This window comes from Pholis gunnellus (assembly GCF_910591455.1).
Source record: "Pholis gunnellus genome assembly, chromosome: 17".
Classification (NCBI taxonomy): Eukaryota; Metazoa; Chordata; class Actinopteri; order Perciformes; family Pholidae; genus Pholis; species Pholis gunnellus.
In genome coordinates, this window is record NC_136544.1 from 19,690,351 (window position 1) to 19,712,540 (window position 22,190).

Genomic DNA, 22,190 nt, shown 5'->3' on the forward strand with positions numbered 1-22,190 from the left:
TTGCCATCATTATGAAATATATTATTTAAAAAGTCTCTTCTTTTCTTGAGTTGTACTGAAGCTGTATTATGTTATTTTGTTTAAAATAAAAATACATTTAAAAAGTTTAAAAGATGAATTCTTGTATATGAAGTAACAGTTCTGCTCTGACTGGTTATGTTTTTTATTACACAACACGTTCAATGTGAGTTAATGTCAGTGGTGGAGAAGTATTTAGATATTGTACTCAAGTAAAAGCACCAGAACAACAACATAAAAATACTCCATCAAATATATTTAATGTTTTTATGTAAAAGATTGACCTGAAAAGTAGCTAAAGCTGTCAAGTAAATGCAGTGGAGACTGCAGGATGAACTGGAATTACTCAAGGAAAGTACAAGTACCTCAAAGTTGTACTTAAGTACAGTACTCGGGCTAAAGGAGTCACTTTCCACCACTGACACATGTTCAAGCAAATCAAAACATTTTAGCTATAAAGGTCATTTTTACTAGCAGTGTATACAGCAGTACGCCACATTACAGTTCGTACAATAGATCTTAAGAAGTTTATATTTAATGTTGAATCTGATTAAGTTTAGTCTATTTCTTTCACTATATTCTGTCCGACTGTTAGAAGAGGAATGTCAATAAGGGCTTTTATTTTGAAATAATCACTCGCAGCCACAGAGCTGAACTTTATTTTTCAGGAGGACTTGACGCTCTTCCTCTTCTTCTTCCTCTTCTTCCTCCAGAAGGAATGCTGAGTACTGTCATCGGGAGTCGGAATATTACAATATAATATAAACTGACTTTGATTTAAATCTTTCATTTATAAACTTCGTCTCATTAACAAAATAAAATACAATGTGTCCGTGTTGGTTAAATCGGCCAATTTGGTTTAATTAATAAAAAACATTTATGTTTTTAATACTGGAGTTTACAAATATAAATTACAAGTAAATTTACCTGCAAGATTTTTGTTTAATTTAAATTATTTAATTGATAAAAAAGAAAATACTTGACCAGTTTAATGACGACACTTACAGCAGAGGTTAGAGAGCGACATACACGTCAGATTGAAGAGTTACAATGACAAAATGACTGTACAGATACAATATATACATCACACACATTAGGACCTTTTTTGGGAAACACACATGTTAAAAATAACTGTAAATGACAAACTCAGGGTCACAACGGTTAATAACTGATCTAAACATCCACAGACAGACAATATAAACAACTTTAAAAGCAAACATAGAAAAGGAGTGTGAAATGAGATCGTGTTCCTGGATTTATTAAATAAGACACACGCTCAGATTTCTTTGTTTTAAATATCTTTCTTGTGGGTAAAGCTACAGGAGAAGTTCTCCGTGTTACAGTGAAGACGAGTGTGTCGTTGTTGTTGTATAATCGGTTGTTTTCAGGCTGACGTCTGGTCCAGAGCGTGATGAGCCAGCCTCAGGTTCTCTCTCAGCTCGTCCATCTCTCTCTCCGCTTTGGCTCTGGTGACGCTGAGCTCCGTGTACACGTCTTTGCACTTCTTTGAGGCGTTCCTCTTGTCCTGAAACGTGACAGACACCACACCACGGTCACTTCTTCTCTTTTTCATTCACAGATGTTATTTATGACTCCAGCAGCTGTCCCCGTGTGTGATTCTCACCCTCTGTGCCGACTGCAGGTCGTCCCTCAGAGACGTGATCTCCTGCTTCAGACACTGAACCTCTGACTCCTTCACTCGCAGGGTGATCTGAGACAAAATCAAAGAATCAGCTTCATATCTTTAGAATAAACAGGATGCAAAGAATCAGAGAACTTCTTCACACTGAAATGACACATACACATGTTTAGAGTTCAGTTATTCATGTAAACTAAACTTGAGGCCCATAAAAGAAAGTGACCACCCCTCCATTCAGATCACACTATAATAATAAACCTTTTTATTGCGTCTATTTGCAATTATTGACAACGAGCAGCAGAGGGAGCCACAGACAACTTCATGATGGAGGTTTATCTCTTTTCACTAAGTTATAACAAACTGAGAGTGATATTGCACATGCTGTGGTTATTATTGTCATATGATTGACGAACCTCCATCTCGTACACGTCCATCCCCTGACTGAGCGGCAGGGCGTCCTGCTTGGCCAGAGAACAGAGTCGGGTGATCTCTGCTGCGAGGTGACCACTCAGCTCCTGGACGACAGAAACAAAACCACAATGAGGCTTCTTACTTAATGATATAATAATCTGAAATATACCGTAATAACATATAATTCTCTCTTTAATCAAGGCACTGGAAGTAGTTTTACGCCCTGGGTGTCTGTGATGTAATAAAGAAGGCGTATCGGAGCTCTCGCCTGGTTTCTGGTCCTCAGGTCCTGGTTCTCCTGCTGGCACTGACACAAGGCCTTCCTCTCAGCATCCACAGCCTGGACCAGATGTCCGTTCTCCAGACACTTCAGAGAGAACTGCTGGGACAAAACCTCCAGCTCCCGCTGGTACGACGCCAGCTCCTCACTTCACAAACACAGAGACATTCGACATGAAGATCAACGTTACATAAGAACATATTAAACCCCCACGAGACGCCCAAATGATACGGTTTACAAGACGCACCTGTGCTGTCTGTACACGTCCTCCAGGTGAGCGTTTCCTGTGCTGTTCTGGGTCTGACATCTCTTCTGCACCTCCTTCTCCAGCTCCAGCCGGTGAGCGTTCTTGATGGCTTCGATGGCTGAAACAAGATTTTATGATAATTAAAGATTTATATGTTGAACATCAGAAGCAGCTTGACACGTGAACACATTCTGTAAAGTTTGACTCAGAAAAGTGTTTAAAGTCTGATGATGATAAAAATGTCAAATGTTATTTTTACCAAGTGGACTAAATAGTTCATTAAATATATTATAATAAAGCAACAAATACTGCTGTGTAACAATCAGCTCAGAATTAAATATACTTTATTATGCAACAAATAAAAGACCCAAACTGCAGTTTGACCAATTAAATTACAGGTTAATATTCAAGCATTATAAAATGTCTCTTCTTCTTCTTCAGTCCCAGAGACCTCACAAATTAAGGGTAAACATAAGAATAATACTTTGATGCTTTGAACATGATTATCCCCCAAAGAGAAGAAAGACAAAGAATACAGATGGAGTTACAAAATACATTCATATTAAATCTTTTCATGTAATCAATTGTTTTACCTTTAAATATTGAATAATGTTAAGAACACGAGGGTTAAAGCTGAAGGAGACTCAAGAGCTCGATGGGTTTAATTCTTCCTTATAGGCAGATTTTCAAAATAAAAGTCAGGAGTGACGAGAGTGCCTTGCTCACCGATTGCAGTAGCAGCGCTCTCCTCCTCCAGCAGTCCGTCTCTCTCCACCAGGAGGCGCTCCACTCCCTGTTGGTGTTGATGCTGCAGTTCCTCCACCACCTTCAGGTGAGACGCCTCCATGGAGGCGAAGCCGCGCTCACACGTCACCTGGAGACGTTCACACGACTCACAAACTTAATACTTAAACTTCAGCATGTTAGAGATAAAACACGTTAACCTGTCAGATATCTATCAAAGTTTAAACACACAATATGTCATTGTCTCTCAATCTGAGGTCATAACGTTTGTGTTAACCGCTCCTCTTACCTTCAGCTTTTCCATCTCCGTCTCGTGTTGCGTCTGAACAGAACTCATTTTCCCATCAAGCTCTTCTTTCACCTCCTCCGCCATGACGGCCAGCTGCTCCTCCAGCTCCTCCACTCTCCTCCTCAGCACTGACACTCGCTCCGTCTCTACGTCCGAAGGATCCGTCTCCTCGTGCGTCGCTTCACTTTCCTCTGTGTTTCCTTCGTCTGTCTCCTGGATCTCCAGCTGACCCTCCAGGCTCTCGGCCTCTTCCTCCCCAGTTTCACCTGCAACACTTCTATCTGCCACCTGTAACTTAACATCCGTGTCCTGTGGGTAAGCTTCTTCTGTCTGACAACAGCTGTTCATCGTATCGCCCGAAGACGACGGCGACTGTTGTGCTTCTAAGTCTGACATTCTTTCTCTCAGCTCCCTGTTTTCGTCCATCAAGGCGACACAGTTGTTGCAGACGAGAGAAGAAGTGAGTTCCTGTTTGGTTTCTTCTAGTCGCCGCTCGTACTTTGACTGAAGTCTGCTTAAATGACAGCAGTGCAACGCCTCCGTTGCTGCAGAGTGAATGAAACCAGACCAGGGGTGCCGGTCGGAGAGCCGGTCGGCCGTCAGCTGCAGTTTGTCGTGGGCCGAGGAGCCGACCGAGGAGGCGAGGTGGTTCAGCAGAGAGATCTTCACCTGTGCGGCGCTTCTGAAATACTCCATCTCATACAAGTGGTTGTTGAAATCAAACATCTGGTTGGTTTCTGTCTCACTTGCAATATTCCAAATAATGTCCAGTTGTTTCACACCGTTGTCGGTGCACGTCTCAGAGAGCAGACGATGGCCTAAAAGCAGCATTTGTTTCTCCGCCATCATACGTTCTGTCACCTCACTAAGAAGCTCCTCTACAGGTTCCTCCTCGCGAAGCTCGGACGGATTCACCTTCAGTTTGTCGAGCAGAAAACCCCAAAACTCTTCCTCCCACCTCAGCTGACTCTCCACTGTGGCCGTCGTCTCCTCCTCCATTCTCAAACCAACATCAAACTTGTTCATCACCTCCAGTAACTTCTCCAAAGCTTTCAACCTCATGACCATCCCGTCTATCACTTGCCGGATCCTTTCTTCACCAGAAGCACACCCGTTGCTCTCTCCATCTTTCAGCCTCTCCTTCTCCAACTCTTGATTCAGCCTCCTGACGTCGGCCTCGGCCTCCGCGGCTGTTTCACTGCATCGTTTCTCAGCTTCCCTCAGCTCTGCGTTCTGCGTGCGGAGCTCCCTGCAGGTGAGCTCTGATTGGTCGAGCTTCCTCTCCAACTCCGTCAGCTTGGCCTCGGTGGCCTCGAAACACCGGAGCAGGTATCCCTTATTCTCCTGTCCCGATTCTTCCGTTTCTCTCGGGACGTTCAGCTGCAGCAGCGCCTCCATCTCCCTCAGATTCTCCTCCAGGGAGGCGATCACGGTTTGGGCCTCCAGGAGCTGCTGGTCTCTGGAGCTCAGCTCGCTCTCCAGATCTTCCACTCTGGTTTGTCCCAGCTGTTCCACTTCAGGGAGGTGATGGGGTTCGGTGTACCTGCTGCTGAGCTCCGCTTTCAGTCTCTCTATCTCGCGGTCGGCCTCCGTCAACTGGTTCAGCATCTCCTGGTTGCGTTGGTTGAGAGCCTCGTTCTGGCCGGTGAGCAGCTCCACCTCATGGGAGAGCCTCCTCACCGTCGCCTGGTCTGGAGGTGAATGTAGCTCCACACAGCAGCCGAGCGAGTCGTCGTCTCCTTCTGAAGGCGTCTCCAGAATCAATGAACTAAATTCACCGTTATGTATTTGCGTTTCTGAGCTGGGAACTTGCTCACGGTCGCCTCTGTCCAGCTGATTCTGGTGGTTGACTGTTTGTCCGTCACTCTGAGAAAACAGGAGTTGTTTCTCTGATGCAGGTGATAACAACAAAGTTGTGTCTTCTGTCTCAGGAAGCAAATCTCCCAGTTCCTGGAAGTTGCCCTCCGCGTCCTGCAGCCAGATGCTGGGCGTCTCAGGTGTTGGAGAAGGCGACTCGAAGCTGAGCTGCTCCTGCATGTTGATGAGGTTCTCTCTGGTTTCTTTGCACACATCCTTCAGGGTCTGCGAGCTGCCGTTCAACAGCTTCTCATTTGTGTCCGATGGGCAAAAATCTGCTTCGGGAGTCAGAGGAGGGTCCAGCTGAGAAAGACAACAGAGAAGAGGAGACAGGAAGAAGCATTAGCGACCACACGGGTATCAAACACTGAGAGAAAAGCGAGTAGCGGAGGTGTAACATGTGGCGAACCTGCAGCGTATGAAACCCTGCTGTACTCAGCTGAGCCTCCAGGTCCAGTCTGTGACGCTCCGACTCGATCAGCTGAGCCTTCAGATCCTCCACCTTCAACAGAAAACCAGTTTGTATAAAAAGCTTCTCACGTTTCTGTAGCTACAGCATAATGATCTATTGTCTGTTCTATATGTTGTTGTGAGTTGAAGCCAGACGTGAGGCACTCACCCCCTTCCTGTAGCCGTCCAGCAGCTTCTCGGCCTCCACAGAGTCTTTGTCGTCGGTGATCAGCGGGACGTTTCTCTCCAGCCTGAACACCGTCTTCTCCACCAGCTTCCAGCACTCTTCGATATCTTCTTCCACTTTCTGCTGAGATTTGGGACTCAGCGCTCTGACGCCGCCGTCTGCCGTTGTACCTCCGATCACCTCCCAACCCAGAGGGAAGCCCAGCATGCTCTCGTACCTCCTCCTCCTCTCCTCCCTCCTCTTCCTCCTCTCCAGCTCGCTTAACTCCAGCGAGCACAGAGCTTTGGTCCTCTGAGGATCCAGAGTGCGTTTGCTCTGCGGCCTGAACTCGGCCCAGTCGAAGGTTTTGTAGCGTCCCTCCCGCCGTCTCTCCATCACGGTCCTGTGTTTGGGGTGAGGGTCTCTCTCTGTGGAGACGTCAGCGGAGTCCTGAGTCACATCTGGTTTGGGGAGAGCTTCGGGGGGGATGCAGGAGACGTGGTGGCCGGGTAAACTGCAGAAAAACACGGAGGTATGTTTAGATGGAGAACAGGAACACATGGAAATATAGAGAAATTCATTTTTATAATCAAGTAACTGTTAAAAATGTGAAGATTTTCTACTTTTCATTGTTTTATATCAGAGCAAATTAAACATCTTTGGGTTTTGGACTGTCGGTCGGACAAAACAAGTTATTTCAAGATGTTTACTTTTACTTTTAATACTTTAAGTACATTTAGCTGATAATACTTGTGTATTTCTACATTGATGTCTTGGTACTTTCATCTTTACTATAAGATCTCAGAACTTCTTCCCTGATTGGCTTCAAAATATGCAGATTTCTTTTTCTATTTATAATAAAAACGATTAAATGTCTTTAGGTTCAATGAAACTGATACCGAAGGCTGGCTACATTAGGACTGCTTTAGGATTTGATATTTCATTATAACAATAAAAGAGTGTTTAAATGTACCTGGCCACATCCGGGGCTCCAGCTGGACGAACGCTCTTCATCAGAGCCTGGATCCAGTTCTTCCGTATCCCTGAAGTCATCGCTGACAACGTGAAGACACCCTTTGGGGTCTAAAGCAAACATTTTACTGACTTTAATGTTGATGCAGAGGAAACCTATTTGCATGTTTAGTGTAGGAACTGTTTTCTTACATAGATCTGAAAGCCATAGTTCCTCTGCACCTGATACTCAGACACACTGTAACACTTCGTCAGGTCGATTTCTCCTTCCAGATCTGAAGCCTGAAGAAAGAGAGAAAAAGATGTTTGACAATTATAGATTAAACACTTTATTTTTATTTTATATAAACAAACTAATATTAGAATACCTCCTCAGCTACGGAGTCCTTGTAGCACCTCAGACTGTCCATCGACAGCACGAACCAATATTTCTTCCACTAGAACCGAAACACAAACAAGATGTTTACAAATCATTCAAACCAAGAACTTAAGTTTAGTTTAAGACACTTCAAATGTTTACCTGCTCATTTTCATCCAATTTCACCATCCAGCCTTTTTTGAAGTTTAATAAATCTGGCTGTAAAGAAAACACAAAGTTTACACGTTTACTGTGAACAACAATAATCAGACTTGTGTGTCAGCAGCAGTTCAAAGGTTTTGTGTTACTTTGTATTTAAGTGGTTCATTGTGAAACCAAACTTAACTTTGTTTATTGAGAAATAAATGAGATATAAGTGATGAGAGAAGTGTATTTATAATGTTTGTAATTGTAATTAATATTCATATTTTAACTTCAAGTTTTAAGTTTTGAATATGTGAAACTTTTTATCTTTTCATGTTTGCAAGCAGTGGAGAAAAGTAATTTACTTCAGCACAACTTTAAGGTTCTTATACTTTAGTATTCTAGGCTCCTTCATACTTCACCTCAGTTCAGAGAGAAATATTGTACTTTTTACCAAACTAAATGTTTCTCAGTTACTATTTTCACAATTTCTACAAACTAAACAATCAATCGATTAATGGAGAAAACAATCAGCAGATTAATTAACACAACAAATAATCAGTAGAATCCTGCTTTTACATGAATGCATGAGTAATAATAATCTAATGATAGAATACATAACAATAGAACAGACACAGTTAAGTACATGTTAAGACTTTTATTTGTGTTATCTTGTTTTCACAGTGTAGTATTATTACTTTCACTGAAGTAAAAGGATGTGAAGACTTCCTCCACCACAGATGTTGGTCGCTTCTCTGAACTATTGAACGTGTAATGAGCTGCACGGCCTCCAGGTGTCGCTATCGAGGCAGTCGTGTTTTTATCTGCTTCACTCCTCTGATGCAGCCACAAATAAATAGTTTGAAGTTTGTTGAAGAACGAATCACGAGTGAAAAACCTGGTTCTGTTTGGTGTCTCACCGTCATGACGGTGTCGGACGTCCTGCGGTCCAGAGACTTGGCTCTTCTCTGGGGCGGGGGGGCGCTGAGCTGGGCTATGTCTCCACATGACTGGAGCTTCTGTGGGAGGCAAAGACTAAAATAAATCAAATGATAACAACTCCAAAGTTAGTTTTTTATCTGAAGACGTGAGGTGTTTTCTGAATCAGTGTGTGTGTGTGTGTGTGTGTGTGTGTGTGTGTGTGTATGCGGCCTGCATTCCATCAAGCAGAGTAACCGATAGTCTGGATCCTTGGCAGAGACGTCAGCTGTAAGGATTAGGCCCGGCTGCAGAGCACCGCGGGGAGCCCAACAGGCTTTTCTACACTGCCTGTTAAACTCTTACTCACATCGACACCCGGCTGCACACGGATGACTGCATTCGGCTGAGTGGAATGCATGAAAAGGTTGTTTATCCCTGAAACTTTGAGGCTTTTTGTGTTGAAAATGATGCTACAAGTCATGGTTCTTCATGGTTCATGCTGCACGTATCTCTTTCAAGTCTGAACTACAGCATTAAATAAAACAACGGTACGTTTTTGTTATTTTTGTTTACTTGAAAAGATCCATTCTTCCCTCTTATATAATCACTTCAACGGGGGAAAAATGACCACTTTGAATGTGACAGAACATTCTTTGTGTCTTTCTTTTCCTGGCATTTACATTGAAAACTATCCAACACACGGAGGAACACGGCGCTCCGGGCTGCACCGATCTCTTTCTTTCTTCTTCTTCTTCTCAAACAATCGCTGACCGCTGCAGACAGAGCCCGTCCTCTGTTTGGTGAAGAAGCCTCTCAAAGCCGGAGGGGGAGGAGGGGGAGGCTGTCTTGTGAATCCGGGCTCTGAGGCCTGAATGAACTCCAGACCGGCTCTTTTGACCTTCTCCTGGCTACCAAAACAAACGCTCCCAAAGACACATAAATCCTCACATGGGATGAAATGTGCTGCCGAGTGTATTTAAAGGGCAAATCCTCTGGAATGAGCTCCTCTGTTTAATCAAAGATTAACAGCTGCCTCAGTGATGACCATCTGGGTCAAAATAAATGTACCGTTTTCTACATCAAGAAGAGAAAAGTAAACCGCTCATTGTTTCATAAAAAAGTCACGTCCGGTTTATTTCGTTTCATTTGTTTTGAAACACAATAAACATCAAAAGCATGTGAAGAAAACAGACACGTTGGGACTAAACTGCACATTTAAAGACATAAGATGGAGAATAAAAGATGAAATCAAAGCCCAGGAGAACTTTCGGCTTCATGTTTCAGGTCAGCAGTGTGAGCTCTGACTCTTAACGTCGCTGATCCGCCACAACTGGTATCACAAACATGTTTTAATACCTCGCACGGCAGCTGGATTCTCACAATATCACGAGATCACATGAGCATTGTGGGTAAATCCGTCTAGTCAGGCTTCTGGGAACGTGTTTGTGTACAAACCACAGAGGTGAGAGGTTACTGGAAGCTATGGGATGGTTCAGGTGTGTGAGACGAGACACAGAGAGGAGACTGAAGAGGTTAGCGTCGATGCTGCATTAGCATCAGTTATATCAGAGCTGGAGAGTATTTCAAAGAACGATGGAAAAGATGTTTTCACTCTTCTCCCAGCTGGCTTCGATAAGAGTTTGATTGACAGGCGGTTCAACCAATCACACGCCTAGTATTTATTTAAAGTGCCGGCCCTTTTCCAGTGATGACTTCTTAGATTGTTCTGTGTGACAAACCATCTGGTGCGTCACGTTACATGTTTCATAAAGCAAGATTACCAGTTAAAGCAGACTTTTTTTAAGTAAGTCAGCCTGATTTTCTGGAAATTCTGTTTCATAAAGGAGGTTTAAAAAAGTCTTTCCGTCAGAGGTTGACACTTAATTGCATGATTCAAATCTGAAGTCATATCTTTTTCAATCTAAAAGTCAACATATTGTTTGTTTTTAAAATCGCTGCAAACAGCTTCGACCTCATGCTGCAGCCTCGTTCCCTTTAAATGTCACCACATCAAATTAAAGAACCATAAACCAAGAAATCTATTTATTTACACTTTATGTACACCATATGGATGCTGTAATGTCACTCATAAAAACCAAGTAACAGTTCAACTAACAGAGAAGCTCAATACTTTACTTTACTTATTCAAGTTGTTTAATAGTAATCTTATGCATCTTTGATTTTCAGCACTAATTATATGAAGAAAGTTCACATAATAAATAACAGCTGACGTGAGTTCATCTCTACTTCTGAGAGTCGGAGATCTCTGCTGACACACGACTCTTTTAGTTTGTTCACGGAGTGATTTTGTTCTCCAAATTAAACTGAGTTGAGCCCAAAGATAGCCGACTAACCCACTAATCAAGGTTCAAGCTTCAGCTTTATTGTCATTATTTAATACAGGATTGCACAATGAGATGCAGCCGACTCCCTATTACACACAGTAACTCTACAAACATATGAGTTAGAATAGAATGAAAACAGGTCGTAAAAGTATGAAAGAAGCACCAAAGGAAGAAATAAAAAGGAAAAATAAATTGTAAAAAGATATATATTTACCTATATAAGTACATAGGTAAAATATAATTTTCATAGCTTTGCAGTAAATGCCTTTTTTGTAAATGTTATGTAAATTATTGTTTTTTAATGTATTTATCTATTTGTAATACTTATTTAGGTCCTGTGTCAGGAAATGTCCTGTTTTGGGAAAAAATGGCAAATTCAATTTAAAAAGAATGATGTGCAATATGAATGTAATATGTATGTTATGGTGCAAAAAGTAATTAAGAAGAAGTGTGAATGAGATCAAAGGTCTCGCTTCAGTGTTTCCTGAAGTAAACCTGGTTTAACTGGTAATCTTTATGCTTCATGTTTGTGTTAATACTGTCACACACAGACAGACACCCGTTAACGTCTCCTTGCCTCCTTAATCACTAGGGTCTAGCCCGACAGCACACAGTGACTATCATTCACAAACAGATGTGCACTTGGAGAAGGAGGCACGACTCTGTGTGAGTTCATCAGGTTCAGTAAATACAGACCGTCATGTGAGTTATTTTAGATTCTCGTAAAGACTTGTTGAGAGTTCTCAACGTTACACTGTATCTTGTTTTATATCCGAGGAATCCGGGAAAAAAGTCTGAGAGGAACGCCGTCCCCCAGATTACAAAACACACAAAGCAGCCGTGCTGAACAGCTTCGGGGCATCAAAACCAGTTCTGTTCGCAAACGAAATGCAGCTCTGAGTGAATCACCGCCTCTCTCCCACCTGCTGACACATGCAGCCCCTCACACACACACACACACACACACACACACACACACACACACACACACATGCTCGGAGGAAACACACAAGCCTTGACACGGCAGGATCGACTCGTCCACGCGTCTCGTGCCAAACTCTCGTCACCTTCTGCTTTTCGACGTGAGACGAGCTGTTACAAAAGCAGACGACTTGACGTTTAACACGTGTCGGTCGACGACTGACGCAAACACAGATCCACTTCGTCCAGCCGAGTGTTTGATCAGGTCAGAGCTCTCGTCGTTAAAGTGACGATGTTCTCTGAGTAACACCTGGTTGTTGTGTGAATCATGTTCAAACCAGTCCAGCCCACAGCTCAGCCCAGTGCAGGCTGAGTACAGCTGGGAACAGAACAGGGACTGACTGGTCTTGATCATGACAAACCGAACTTGAGATTAATCAGCAATTCCGTTTTATGGCAAATGGGAGCGAACGACCACAGTCAGGAAATGGGTTTTTTAATCGTTTGCTGATGTGGCCCTTAAAATCCTATTTTATTATTCATGTCCCTGCATTATGCTACGAACATACTATTAACTACTGTAATCATAGTCACTTCTAAAAGGGATATTTACGCTTCTTTCACCTGGTTGGAATAATAATTTGACGTCAGGTACACCTCAAACATAACCACTCTTAACTCTTCTACCTGCAAACAAACCTGCCAGCATCTTTATTTCTGTCCTATTTCATTTGCCCTTTATTTTCCTTCCATTTGCCTCTAAAACTAAATGTTAGCTGTAGCTTCATTTGTACCATACAAACGTGAGAGTCGTCTCATTTCACTCGAAGCATTTACCCAAAAAGTAGAACTGCTCCTTTAACAGACACTGCATGACGTTCATTGGTGTTTTTCACAGCGATGACAAAAATGTATGTAACGTGCAGAAACCTGCAGAAATTATATAATCGTGTGGCTTTGGTGATTTGAAAGTATTCATTGTATGTTGTCGAACAAAACACGGCCCCTCTGTGACTAACCTTGAAGATATTTTGGGAGGAGACCCCGTGACAGACCCAGAACACGTTGGAGGGATTACATATTGACGCCGTCCAATCAAAACCATGTGTGTCCAAATTTGGTGATTTTTAATCCAAAAGGAGGAGAAGGAGATCTTTTATGGGTCTCTAAGTGAAACCACTAAATTATTTTTTTATGCTGTAAACAAAATCACAAAAGGTGTTTTTGGACCAAACTGTTGTGATGACTTCCCTCGAGAACTACAAACCTTTACATTTTGTTCTGCTTGCATTCGCAGCCTCAATAGAAACACTAAAGTGATGTAAGACGACCTGAGACGCTCCCACACATCTCCAGCTGGGAGAACGGCTACTTCGCTACATTCCACCAAATCTGTTAGCTTTTTTCGAAATACTTAACATAAAGAATATATTAACACCTCTGTTACACGCCACAATCACAGAAACGCCATTAAAGTGCCGTCATGAAAGTACATTTTGCAATTTCTGTTCAAATCAGTTATCGCTCTTTGGCCCTGTGGGTGTGCTTTGTGCTACAAGGTTAGCCGTTGTGCTACAGGGTTAGCCGTTGTGCTACTGGGTTAGCCGTTGTGCCACGGGGTTAGCCTTTGTGCTACGGGGTTAGCTGTTGTGCTACTGGGTTAGCCTTTGTGCTACGGGGTTAGCCTTTGTGCTACGGGGTTAGCCGTTGTGCTACTGGGTTAGCCTTTGTGCTACGGGGTTAGCCTTTGTGCTATGGGGTTAGTCGTTGTGCGACTGGGTTAGCCGTTGTGCGACTGGGTTAGCCGTTTGTGCTAACATTACTGGGTTAGCCTTTGTGCTACAGGGTTAGCCGTTGTGCTACAGGGCTAGCTCGCTGAGCAGCGGTTCCCACTTGCTCTTTGCTTCAGTGTGTATGTGCTTATGAATAAGTTAACTTCTGGACTTCACTGTTGTTTTATTCGTGTTTTCTTCAATTTTTTTGAGTTGTCTGTTTACACGCCTAAGGGTTTTTAAAAACGTTGATTGTTGGTGCTGCACTTGCTCATGTGTTGGACCGATTACCATAATGACATTATTACTGAACGAAGGTCCGTGTCTTCTGTGTCCTCTAACCCCCCACATCACTAACTATGAAACCACGAGGCCACAGTCATCACCCACCACTCCACTGCTACATCTATTAATTATGTTGACAGGGAGGGTTCTAGCAGGATTTGAGGTTGTAGTGAGTCTTTAAGCTACATTTAAAATCATTTTGGATTATATGAAAAATATACATGAAAACAACCGTGACAACTTCCTACTTGACCTCAGGATCCATGAGGAAGAACTGGGCGACTCCCAGTAACTTAGATAAAAGGGATAGTTTGACCTGTGTACTGTCGAAGGTATACTGTAGTACTAAACGTGTACTTGGTGTGGTTACCTCTCGCTTGCTGGTGCGAGCTTCACTCCTTCCCATCCTGGAAACAGCTGTTCCTTCTTCCTGCTCTTTGTCGGTGGCCTCCGATCCCAGAAGCCTCTCTGTGTGACATGTGCCATTGCTGGAAAACACGAACAGCTAATGAGTGAAAAACTGTATGTGTGGCTTTCTTGACCTCGCTAACACAGAAGTGGGTTCTGACATAATTTCCCCCCACTTGAAAACTGAGGATGACAGCTTAATAACAGACTCCTTACAGCACCTGTGCAGAAGACAAGAGCCCCAAAGACACCAGATCTCCTACTGTTATTGTTGCTATTAAGAGACTAAATAAGAGCCGACATCCTTCCACTGGTGTCAGAGGTGTTTTGTGTAGAAGTAGAGAAGGAATTACACTGACCGAATACCCCAAAGTAACCTGATATAATGTATACACAACTGTCAAGGTAAGAAAAGCACTGTTGTCATTTAAAAGTTGGGTTTAGTATCAATCAATGTGTGCTGTTGGGAAGTTGATCTCAAGCATGACAGTAACATTTACATTCTTCAGATTTAAAGGGTTTTGTAAACATGTTGATTTGTTTGCTTTGAGTTGGTATTTTAAGTTTAGTTGAGTTTGATTTCAGTATTTGAAGTAAAGTTTAATTTTATGGGACGTTTTTAATTCCATCAACATCAATCCGTTGGCTAATTCTGATCATCTTAATCGTATCGTGAATTGTTAATCAAATAATATATCAAATATCAAATACCCAAACATATGATTATACCTCATTAAATGTGAGGATTTACAAAATGTTTTAATATTTTTAATCAGATTGTGCACTGGTAGTTTATTGATATTTGTCAGTAATCAGTAGATTAACTGATAGTGAAAACAAGAAAACATGCCAAAAAAAAAACATGCCAACATGCTAACAATGACAATGCTAACATGCTAAGAATGACAATGCTAACATGCTGATGTTCAGCAGATATAATGTTGTTTATCATCTTGTGTTAGCATGCTAACATTTACCCCAAAAACGAGAAAGTCATTAGTTTTTTTCAATAATTCGGTCATAAATTAAACAGATTGAACAAACTAAAATGTAGAGGAAGAGATCAAAGTTATTACAAATCATCCTGAGGGGAACGTGAATCACTCAACCACATTTAATAGCAACAGTTGTCCCTTAAAACCTCGTTCTTGTTAGCACGCGTCTTTAAAAACCTGAAACATCACATGAAGAACTGTGTGTAACTCTTTCAGTACATAATATATATATATATATATATATGATTATAAATGTAGTAACTTTTCCTGATCCTCATGTTTTACGCTCTACCTCTGGTGCATCCAGACAGCTTCTTGCTCTGACTCTGAGCTTCCAGCTGAAGTCGACTTCCTCTGACAGCCGGGCAGACAGTCAGTGTGAAGGTCCTGAGAAACAATGGCTCAGATATCCAATTACACCAGCGTTTTGGAATTTCTGACCTTATTTGGGGGCCATTAAGTATTTTGTGTTTTTGTTTCCCAAAAAGGCAGTGAGTGAAGAAATGAGATGTGCTCTCCTCACGTGACCAGTTCACATGCTGCTGGGGCTCAAACTGGGAGGGATTCTTTAAGCTAAATTTAAAAAAGCACCAGTCAGATCTCTAATGGAGGGGTAGAGCGTGAGCCTTTGATCTGGTGTTTAGCGGTGTGTGATGGCTGTTCGGCTTTATACTGGGGGGAAGCAGAGAGGCATTGGATGTCCTTTGTGCTAATTGCTTGCACATTTACCCCCTTTTCCTCCGCCAAGGCACTTTCAATGGCTGTTACCAACAGAATACATAAGAAAATAAACACCACACGGCTGACAAACACAACATATATACAAGTTATTCATCAAAAATGGCTGGAAATCTACTTCCAATACGTTTCTGACCTTTTGTCCTGGCTCTGGTTCTTGTTGTTTGCTGATGTTTGGATGTTGTTGGCCTCAGCCGGCTGGTTTCTACTGGCGGGGTCGGTGTTTCCACTGGTCACCAAATCCAAGGAGACGGGCCTCAGGTAGCTAGATGTGTTGCCTGGATATAGAAAACACCACAAAAGGGTTTCAGACTGTTAAACATACCGAGAGCAGGAACATAGTTTGGTTTAATTCCACACTGACCGGCTTTAAAGAGCCAGCAGCCAACGAGCTGGATGAAATCATTCTTTATTTAATCACACAACACTACGTCAGGGTTCACACTGAGTCCTGTGGCTAAAAACCTCCAGAGCTTCCCCTCTTAAGATTTTACTCCATGATAAACTGTATTTTTTATCAAGATTAGGAAATTACCTTAAAGTTAAACGAAGCATCTTCATCTGTTTTTCTGGATAAAATACTAAGAGGTTTAATATTCATGATTATTGTGCCAGAAACACAAATAATTGATGACTTAACATGACAAGAATAAAACACAACATTCCGAACCAAATGTCATTTTTCTACGTTCAAAGCTTCTATTGAGGTTTTTGAATGAAGCTTTGAATGTGTGTTGTCTTTATTTATGGCGACATCACCATAAACAAAACCTAAAGAATCCTCGAACAAAATCCTCAATTTGAATAAAGTAATTCATCAAATTAAATGAGTATTCTTTTATTAAATCAACTTTCGTTAAAGAATAGAACTCGTCGGTGTATGAACATGTATTTTTAAAGAATAAAACGCCAAGAAATATGGATTGAAGCAGAATGTTTTGTTGAATAAAAACATGTTGTGAATGTTGGAAATTATCTTTTTAAATACATTTTGGTTCTGGAATTGTTGGAAATTGGAAACAGTCCTTCGCAGCCACGACCAGAATACAATTCAACAAGTGCAGCCTGATCTTTATCTGCAACTGTGACGAAAACACCAAAAACACTAAAAACACATGCAAGAAAAGAAAAGCTGTGCAGCGTTCAGATAAATTTAGAATTTGAACGTCAACGTAATGAATGAGGCGTCAAAGCTTTTCAGCACAGCCCAACAAGATATCTATATCTATATATATATATATATATAGATATATATATATATATCTATATCTATATATATAGATATATATAAATATTTGACTGTATGAGTCTGTTCATGTTGTTTGTCTAAAAGGATGAACGGTTTGGTATTTTACAGCAATGCTGAAAACATCTTAAAGAATTCAATGATTGTCCAGGAATCAGGACAGGAGGGAACCCTGACTGAGCATCTTTCACTAGACAGCCTCCCTCATGTGCAGCCTCCATCGCTCTAATGAAGAAGCCCATAGTCAGCAGGAGTTAATCCAGACCTTTATTGCAGGACCAGTCCTGCAATAAGTCCAATGCCAGATGGGTGCTGCTGTCCACTTTGTGGCTGCACAAAGCTCCACTAAGGGGAGAATACCTGTCCTGTGCTAATTAGGACGTGTTTAAGAGCTCTTTTATGGATCATGTTTGGCTTTTATGATGCCGGAAGCTTAAAAACAGACGTTTTTTCCTGCACATCCCACAGTGTGTTTCTGTCTGTTCGTCTCTGTTTATGTAACTTCCTGCTTCAGCTCCTCTAGCCTGTTCCCATGATTACAAGTCAGTGCTGGATCAACATGCCTGGTTAAACGAGGGTTAAATGAAATGTATAAACAAAAAAGCTGGAAGTGTGAGAACATCTGCAGGACGTTAGGACAGTGAGAGAGAGAGGACAGGAAGTGGCTGTGATTGGCCAACGGACATAAAAGCCTGGGTATGTGTGTGTGTGTGTGTTTTGCTTCTGCTGCACCTGCAGGGGTCTTCTCCAGGCCCCGGGGATCTGGGTCTGGGACATTATACTCAGTGGTTTCCCCCGGTCCACTGCCCTGCTGAGGGTCTTCCTGCCACCGACCGCAGCCGGACTCTGCAGCGTTCTCCGAGGATGGAAAACTGGGATCAGTTGCAGCCATTTTTGCTGGACCGGGTTCCTGATGTTTAAACAAACAAAAACATTCAATAACATGTTTTCTTATTCATGTCCCATCTCAATTCCCCAAAGCCCAAGATGATGTTTATAGAACCAACAATCCAAAACCAAAAATGATTCAGTTTAGAGCTGAAATGATTCATCAATTAATCTATTCGTTGATAACTATTTGATGAATTGTTACAGTTAAAGGTTACAGCCCCATATTCTCTTGTTCCAGCTCCTCAATTGTGAGGATTTTCTGCTTTATATTTAAGGTTTAGGATTGAAAAAAAGAGACTTGATGCTGTGATCTGACATTTTTATACCAAACAATAAATCAATTAAGATTTATCGTCAGATTAATCCGCAAAAAAAAAGAATCTTTAGTTTAAATTTACAAATATACAAACACAGAAAAGCACAATTCAATACATTCAAACGAAAGCTTGTTGGAAGCAACAGAAAAAAAAGCCAAAATGGAAAAAGGGTTCATCCTCTGGAGAACCTGAAACTCTGCTCAATAGAGTTCCATATTTCTAGCCTTGCTAGCAGCTTTAAGGACGGCAATGGTTGGTCCACCGCTCTGGTCCAGACTGAAATATCTCAACGACCTGATGGACAGCAATGTTATTTGGTACAGACATTCATGGTGCCCAGAGGATGAATCCTACTGATCGGTGATCCTCTGACTTGTACTTTCCCGTTACCAGCAGGTTGACATTGGTGGTTTTGGTTTTAAATGTCTCTCAACAACAAATGTTTTATATCGATGTTCCCCTCAGCATGAAATGCAAAAACTTTGATGATCCAAGACGGAAGGTTAGCGGGTCGCCAGAAACAACATGGTTTATCCTCTGAGGACCATGAATATCTATATTGAATTGTATGGCAATGGACATTTGCTTTGCTACCTGGGTGGCAACAGGTTCCACTTTGCGTTTTTTCTTCTGAGTCTGCCTGTTAGTCCGCAGATAGACGGCTAGCTGTTCGGTCCACCTGGTAAAACAAAGACATCGGTTACAGAGAAACCTTGTTACATGCTGCTCCAGTAATTTCTCTACAGTTTAATATACCGACCCATTAATGATCTCTTTATTGTCCCCACGGATGAATATTTCCTGCTCCGGCGTGACGATGCAGAGCGCGTTTCTCTGGCCCGTCTTGGGCTCTGCATCCGCGACGTCTGAGCACAGATTGAGGTTCACCGTGCCCTGTGGCAGAGTGCTCGGCTGGAAGGGGAATCACAGCGTGTAAATTATTCTGGTGAGCTAGTTACAAGATCTGGCTTACTGAGAGGACTGATCCCCAGATGAGTGACAGTAAAACAGAGAGCAGTTTGTGGTGTTGAGTGTGCAATGAAAGAGATTCGAGGGGATCACAGAGAGAGAGAGAGAGAGAGAGAGAGAGAGAGAGAGAGGGGGATGTGTGCATTAGAGGTCGAGCTAAGCCCAAATCATCTGCTGTGGTTGTGCACACGACATCTGGCCTAAAGATGCTTGATCCCGACATACTGTAAATGCAGATACAGAGCAGGATTGACTGTACACTGCTACCTTATGTATTTTGTTTTTGCTTCTTACCAGTTCGTCCAGGGCGAAGCTGAGGCTGCCGTCCTCATACAGGATGAAGAAGCGTCGCTGCCATTTCTGACGTTGAGACACGACAAAACAAAATCACCATTTTTACTTGAGGAAAAAAATCACGATAAAGAACTAGAAAAACAAATGTGTTTCCGCTCATCATGTCCTACCCTCGACTTCTGCATCGGGTTGTCAAAGTCTGTCCCCTCAGGAGCCAAACACAGCCAGCCTCCATACAGCGGTTTGGCCTAAAAAGTGGAGGAAAGGGAAGTAATTAGCAAGTATTGTGTACACAGTATGTACTTCAAAACATGTTAACAACAGTCCAAAGATGCTCCACCACAGCTTTGACTTCAGTCACGTCATGTGTAGAGTTTGCAGGTTGAGCAACAGGCACTGAAATTACAGGGAACTGTGAAAGCAGCGACGTGGACCGAGAGTAATAACATATTTTAACAATGTGAGGCATGAAGTCTTCTTACATCACCTCCACATGACAGACCTGCAGGAGGAATGTCTTCAAAAGGCAGTGGACAGAGTGCAAAGTAAATAAATGCCTCTTCTGCTGAGATGTTTCATCAACAACTGAGAGATAGTTTGGATATTTAATTAATGTTTGTCACATAAGAAGTAAAAAGCAAACATTTTATGATTCCACAGTCAAAAATGCTTCTTTTTTTGCAGGTTTTCTCTGATTCATTCAATAATAATTTACCAATTTCTAAATTTACAGCAAACATAACAAAAGCTTTAACTTTTATGACACATTTAAGTTCAGATCTTTTGCAACGATGCAGAAGAAAATAAAATGTGGCATTTAGAGTGATGGGGAAAAGAAATCCCTGAAACGGAGACAGTATTTTGGTTCCTTTATTTTGCGATTATTTCATTTTGTTTTGTGTGTTTGTTTGTTTTTAATGTTCTTTATATCTATTTATCAAAATGTAAATTTGGGGTTTAAAAACTGCTAATAATTTGTGTACAGTCCCTAAATGTTCATGCCTTTTAACTAACAGATCCCAAGAGAACATACAGTAGCAGATACAAACTATTCTGTAACGTTTTTACATTTATATTTGTATGTTTTCAGACTTGAAAGGAAGGCTAAAAACATTTTTATGAGAGTTAATTTTTTAATGACTAAAGTACTCTTTGAATACGGTAATTTGATGACGCAAATAACGTTAACATCCGGACGGTTTAGGATGCGATTAACAAGAAGGATGACAACATACGTGGAACATGAGTCACAAAAAGATGTTTTCTTGATGTAAAAGTTGTGACAGTTCATTTATCATACTTTACTGTTTGAATGTATTAATTGTCACAATAACTGAATAAAGGTGAAGTTTAACTGAAAACTGAAAACTAGCTAAAATACAGTCATTTAATCACGCAAATAACAAAAAGGAGTGGACATTTACGTTGAACATCAGTGACTCACAGTAGTTTTCTGAACTTAAAAATGGGTAAGCAGTTTAATTTTCAATTAATGTTAATATTTTTAGTGTAAAATCACTTTATTCTGTAAGTTTAACTATCAAACTGCCTCAGTAACTACATAAAAAGTAGGGTAAAGTTGATTAAAGATAACAAATTCCGATCACAAGAGGGAGCAGACTAATGACGTCACGTACGTCGAACATGAGTTACCATAAAACATGTCTTCTGGACGTAAACACAAGTCTCACAACTTCTATTCTGTAATGCATAATTATCAGATAACGTTCCGTTACTCTTTAACTAATGCACTAACCGTCACGTTAATAATAAAACATAAAAAATAAAAAGAGTAGTTTTAACGTTACCTGCTCCATGCCATGGTCGGTCAACAGATGCAGCTCGCGGGACTTGAAGCAGTTTTGACATTTACTTTTATTAAATATGTTCGCCTGGAATTTGTTGCACGGACTCGTCGCCTTTTCTCCCGACATGTTTTGCACACGGCGCCGCTCTCCCTCCTCCGGTACTTTGGATGGAGCGGTTGATCCTCAACGAACATCTGTCAAATACTCACAGAGGGAGCTGTTGACTCTCTGTCGTCATGGACACGTCACGTGACAAGGTAACCCCCGAGCAACATCCGGTCACAACCTACATAATTAAAAGCAGCAACAGATTTCTATAGTTCTTTCTTAAAAAAAAGAATAAAGTATGGATAGCAAGTAACCAGTTATATAAACAATATGCTAAAATAAAGTAAGGTAAGATCCAGCTTGATCCAGAGGGGAAGTGCAGGACAGAAATAGTAGAACAATAATAAACATATTTTAAATAAAAAATAAGAATGTAAATAAAAATTGCCCCAAAAAACTCAAAATTACAAGGCAAGTATGTTGTTCTAGATACACAAGAACTGTACTTATATTGCAATACTGTCTTTAGTGAAGCAACATAGTATGGTTATGAGTAGCAGCAAAGCCAGCAGATATATTATATATCTGTCTTTATATATAATATTTTAGTTATTGATTTTTTACTTATTTTATATTCTCTACTGTTTTATTACTTAT

At 41.4% G+C, this 22,190-nt stretch overlaps 1 protein-coding gene across 1 annotated transcript; it reads right to left on the minus strand.

The window, feature by feature from the left end:
- Nucleotides 1-898: 898 nt before the first annotated feature.
- LOC306709266 (uncharacterized protein) lies at nucleotides 899-21,611 on the minus strand (the record flags this gene model as incomplete). Its single annotated transcript, XM_079177333.1, has 22 exons — nucleotides 899-1,543; nucleotides 1,643-1,729; nucleotides 2,071-2,172; nucleotides 2,337-2,496; nucleotides 2,596-2,713; nucleotides 3,322-3,469; nucleotides 3,629-5,788; nucleotides 5,895-5,987; nucleotides 6,105-6,615; nucleotides 7,075-7,184; nucleotides 7,266-7,355; nucleotides 7,442-7,510; nucleotides 7,594-7,650; nucleotides 8,496-8,594; nucleotides 14,190-14,307; nucleotides 16,097-16,238; nucleotides 17,939-18,116; nucleotides 19,009-19,093; nucleotides 19,175-19,326; nucleotides 19,678-19,743; nucleotides 19,848-19,925; nucleotides 21,486-21,611. The coding sequence occupies 22 exons, from the start codon at nucleotides 21,609-21,611 to the stop codon at nucleotides 1,403-1,405; spliced, it is 4,890 nt and encodes a 1,629-aa protein (XP_079033459.1). The 3' UTR covers nucleotides 899-1,402.
- Nucleotides 21,612-22,190: the final 579 nt, after the last annotated feature.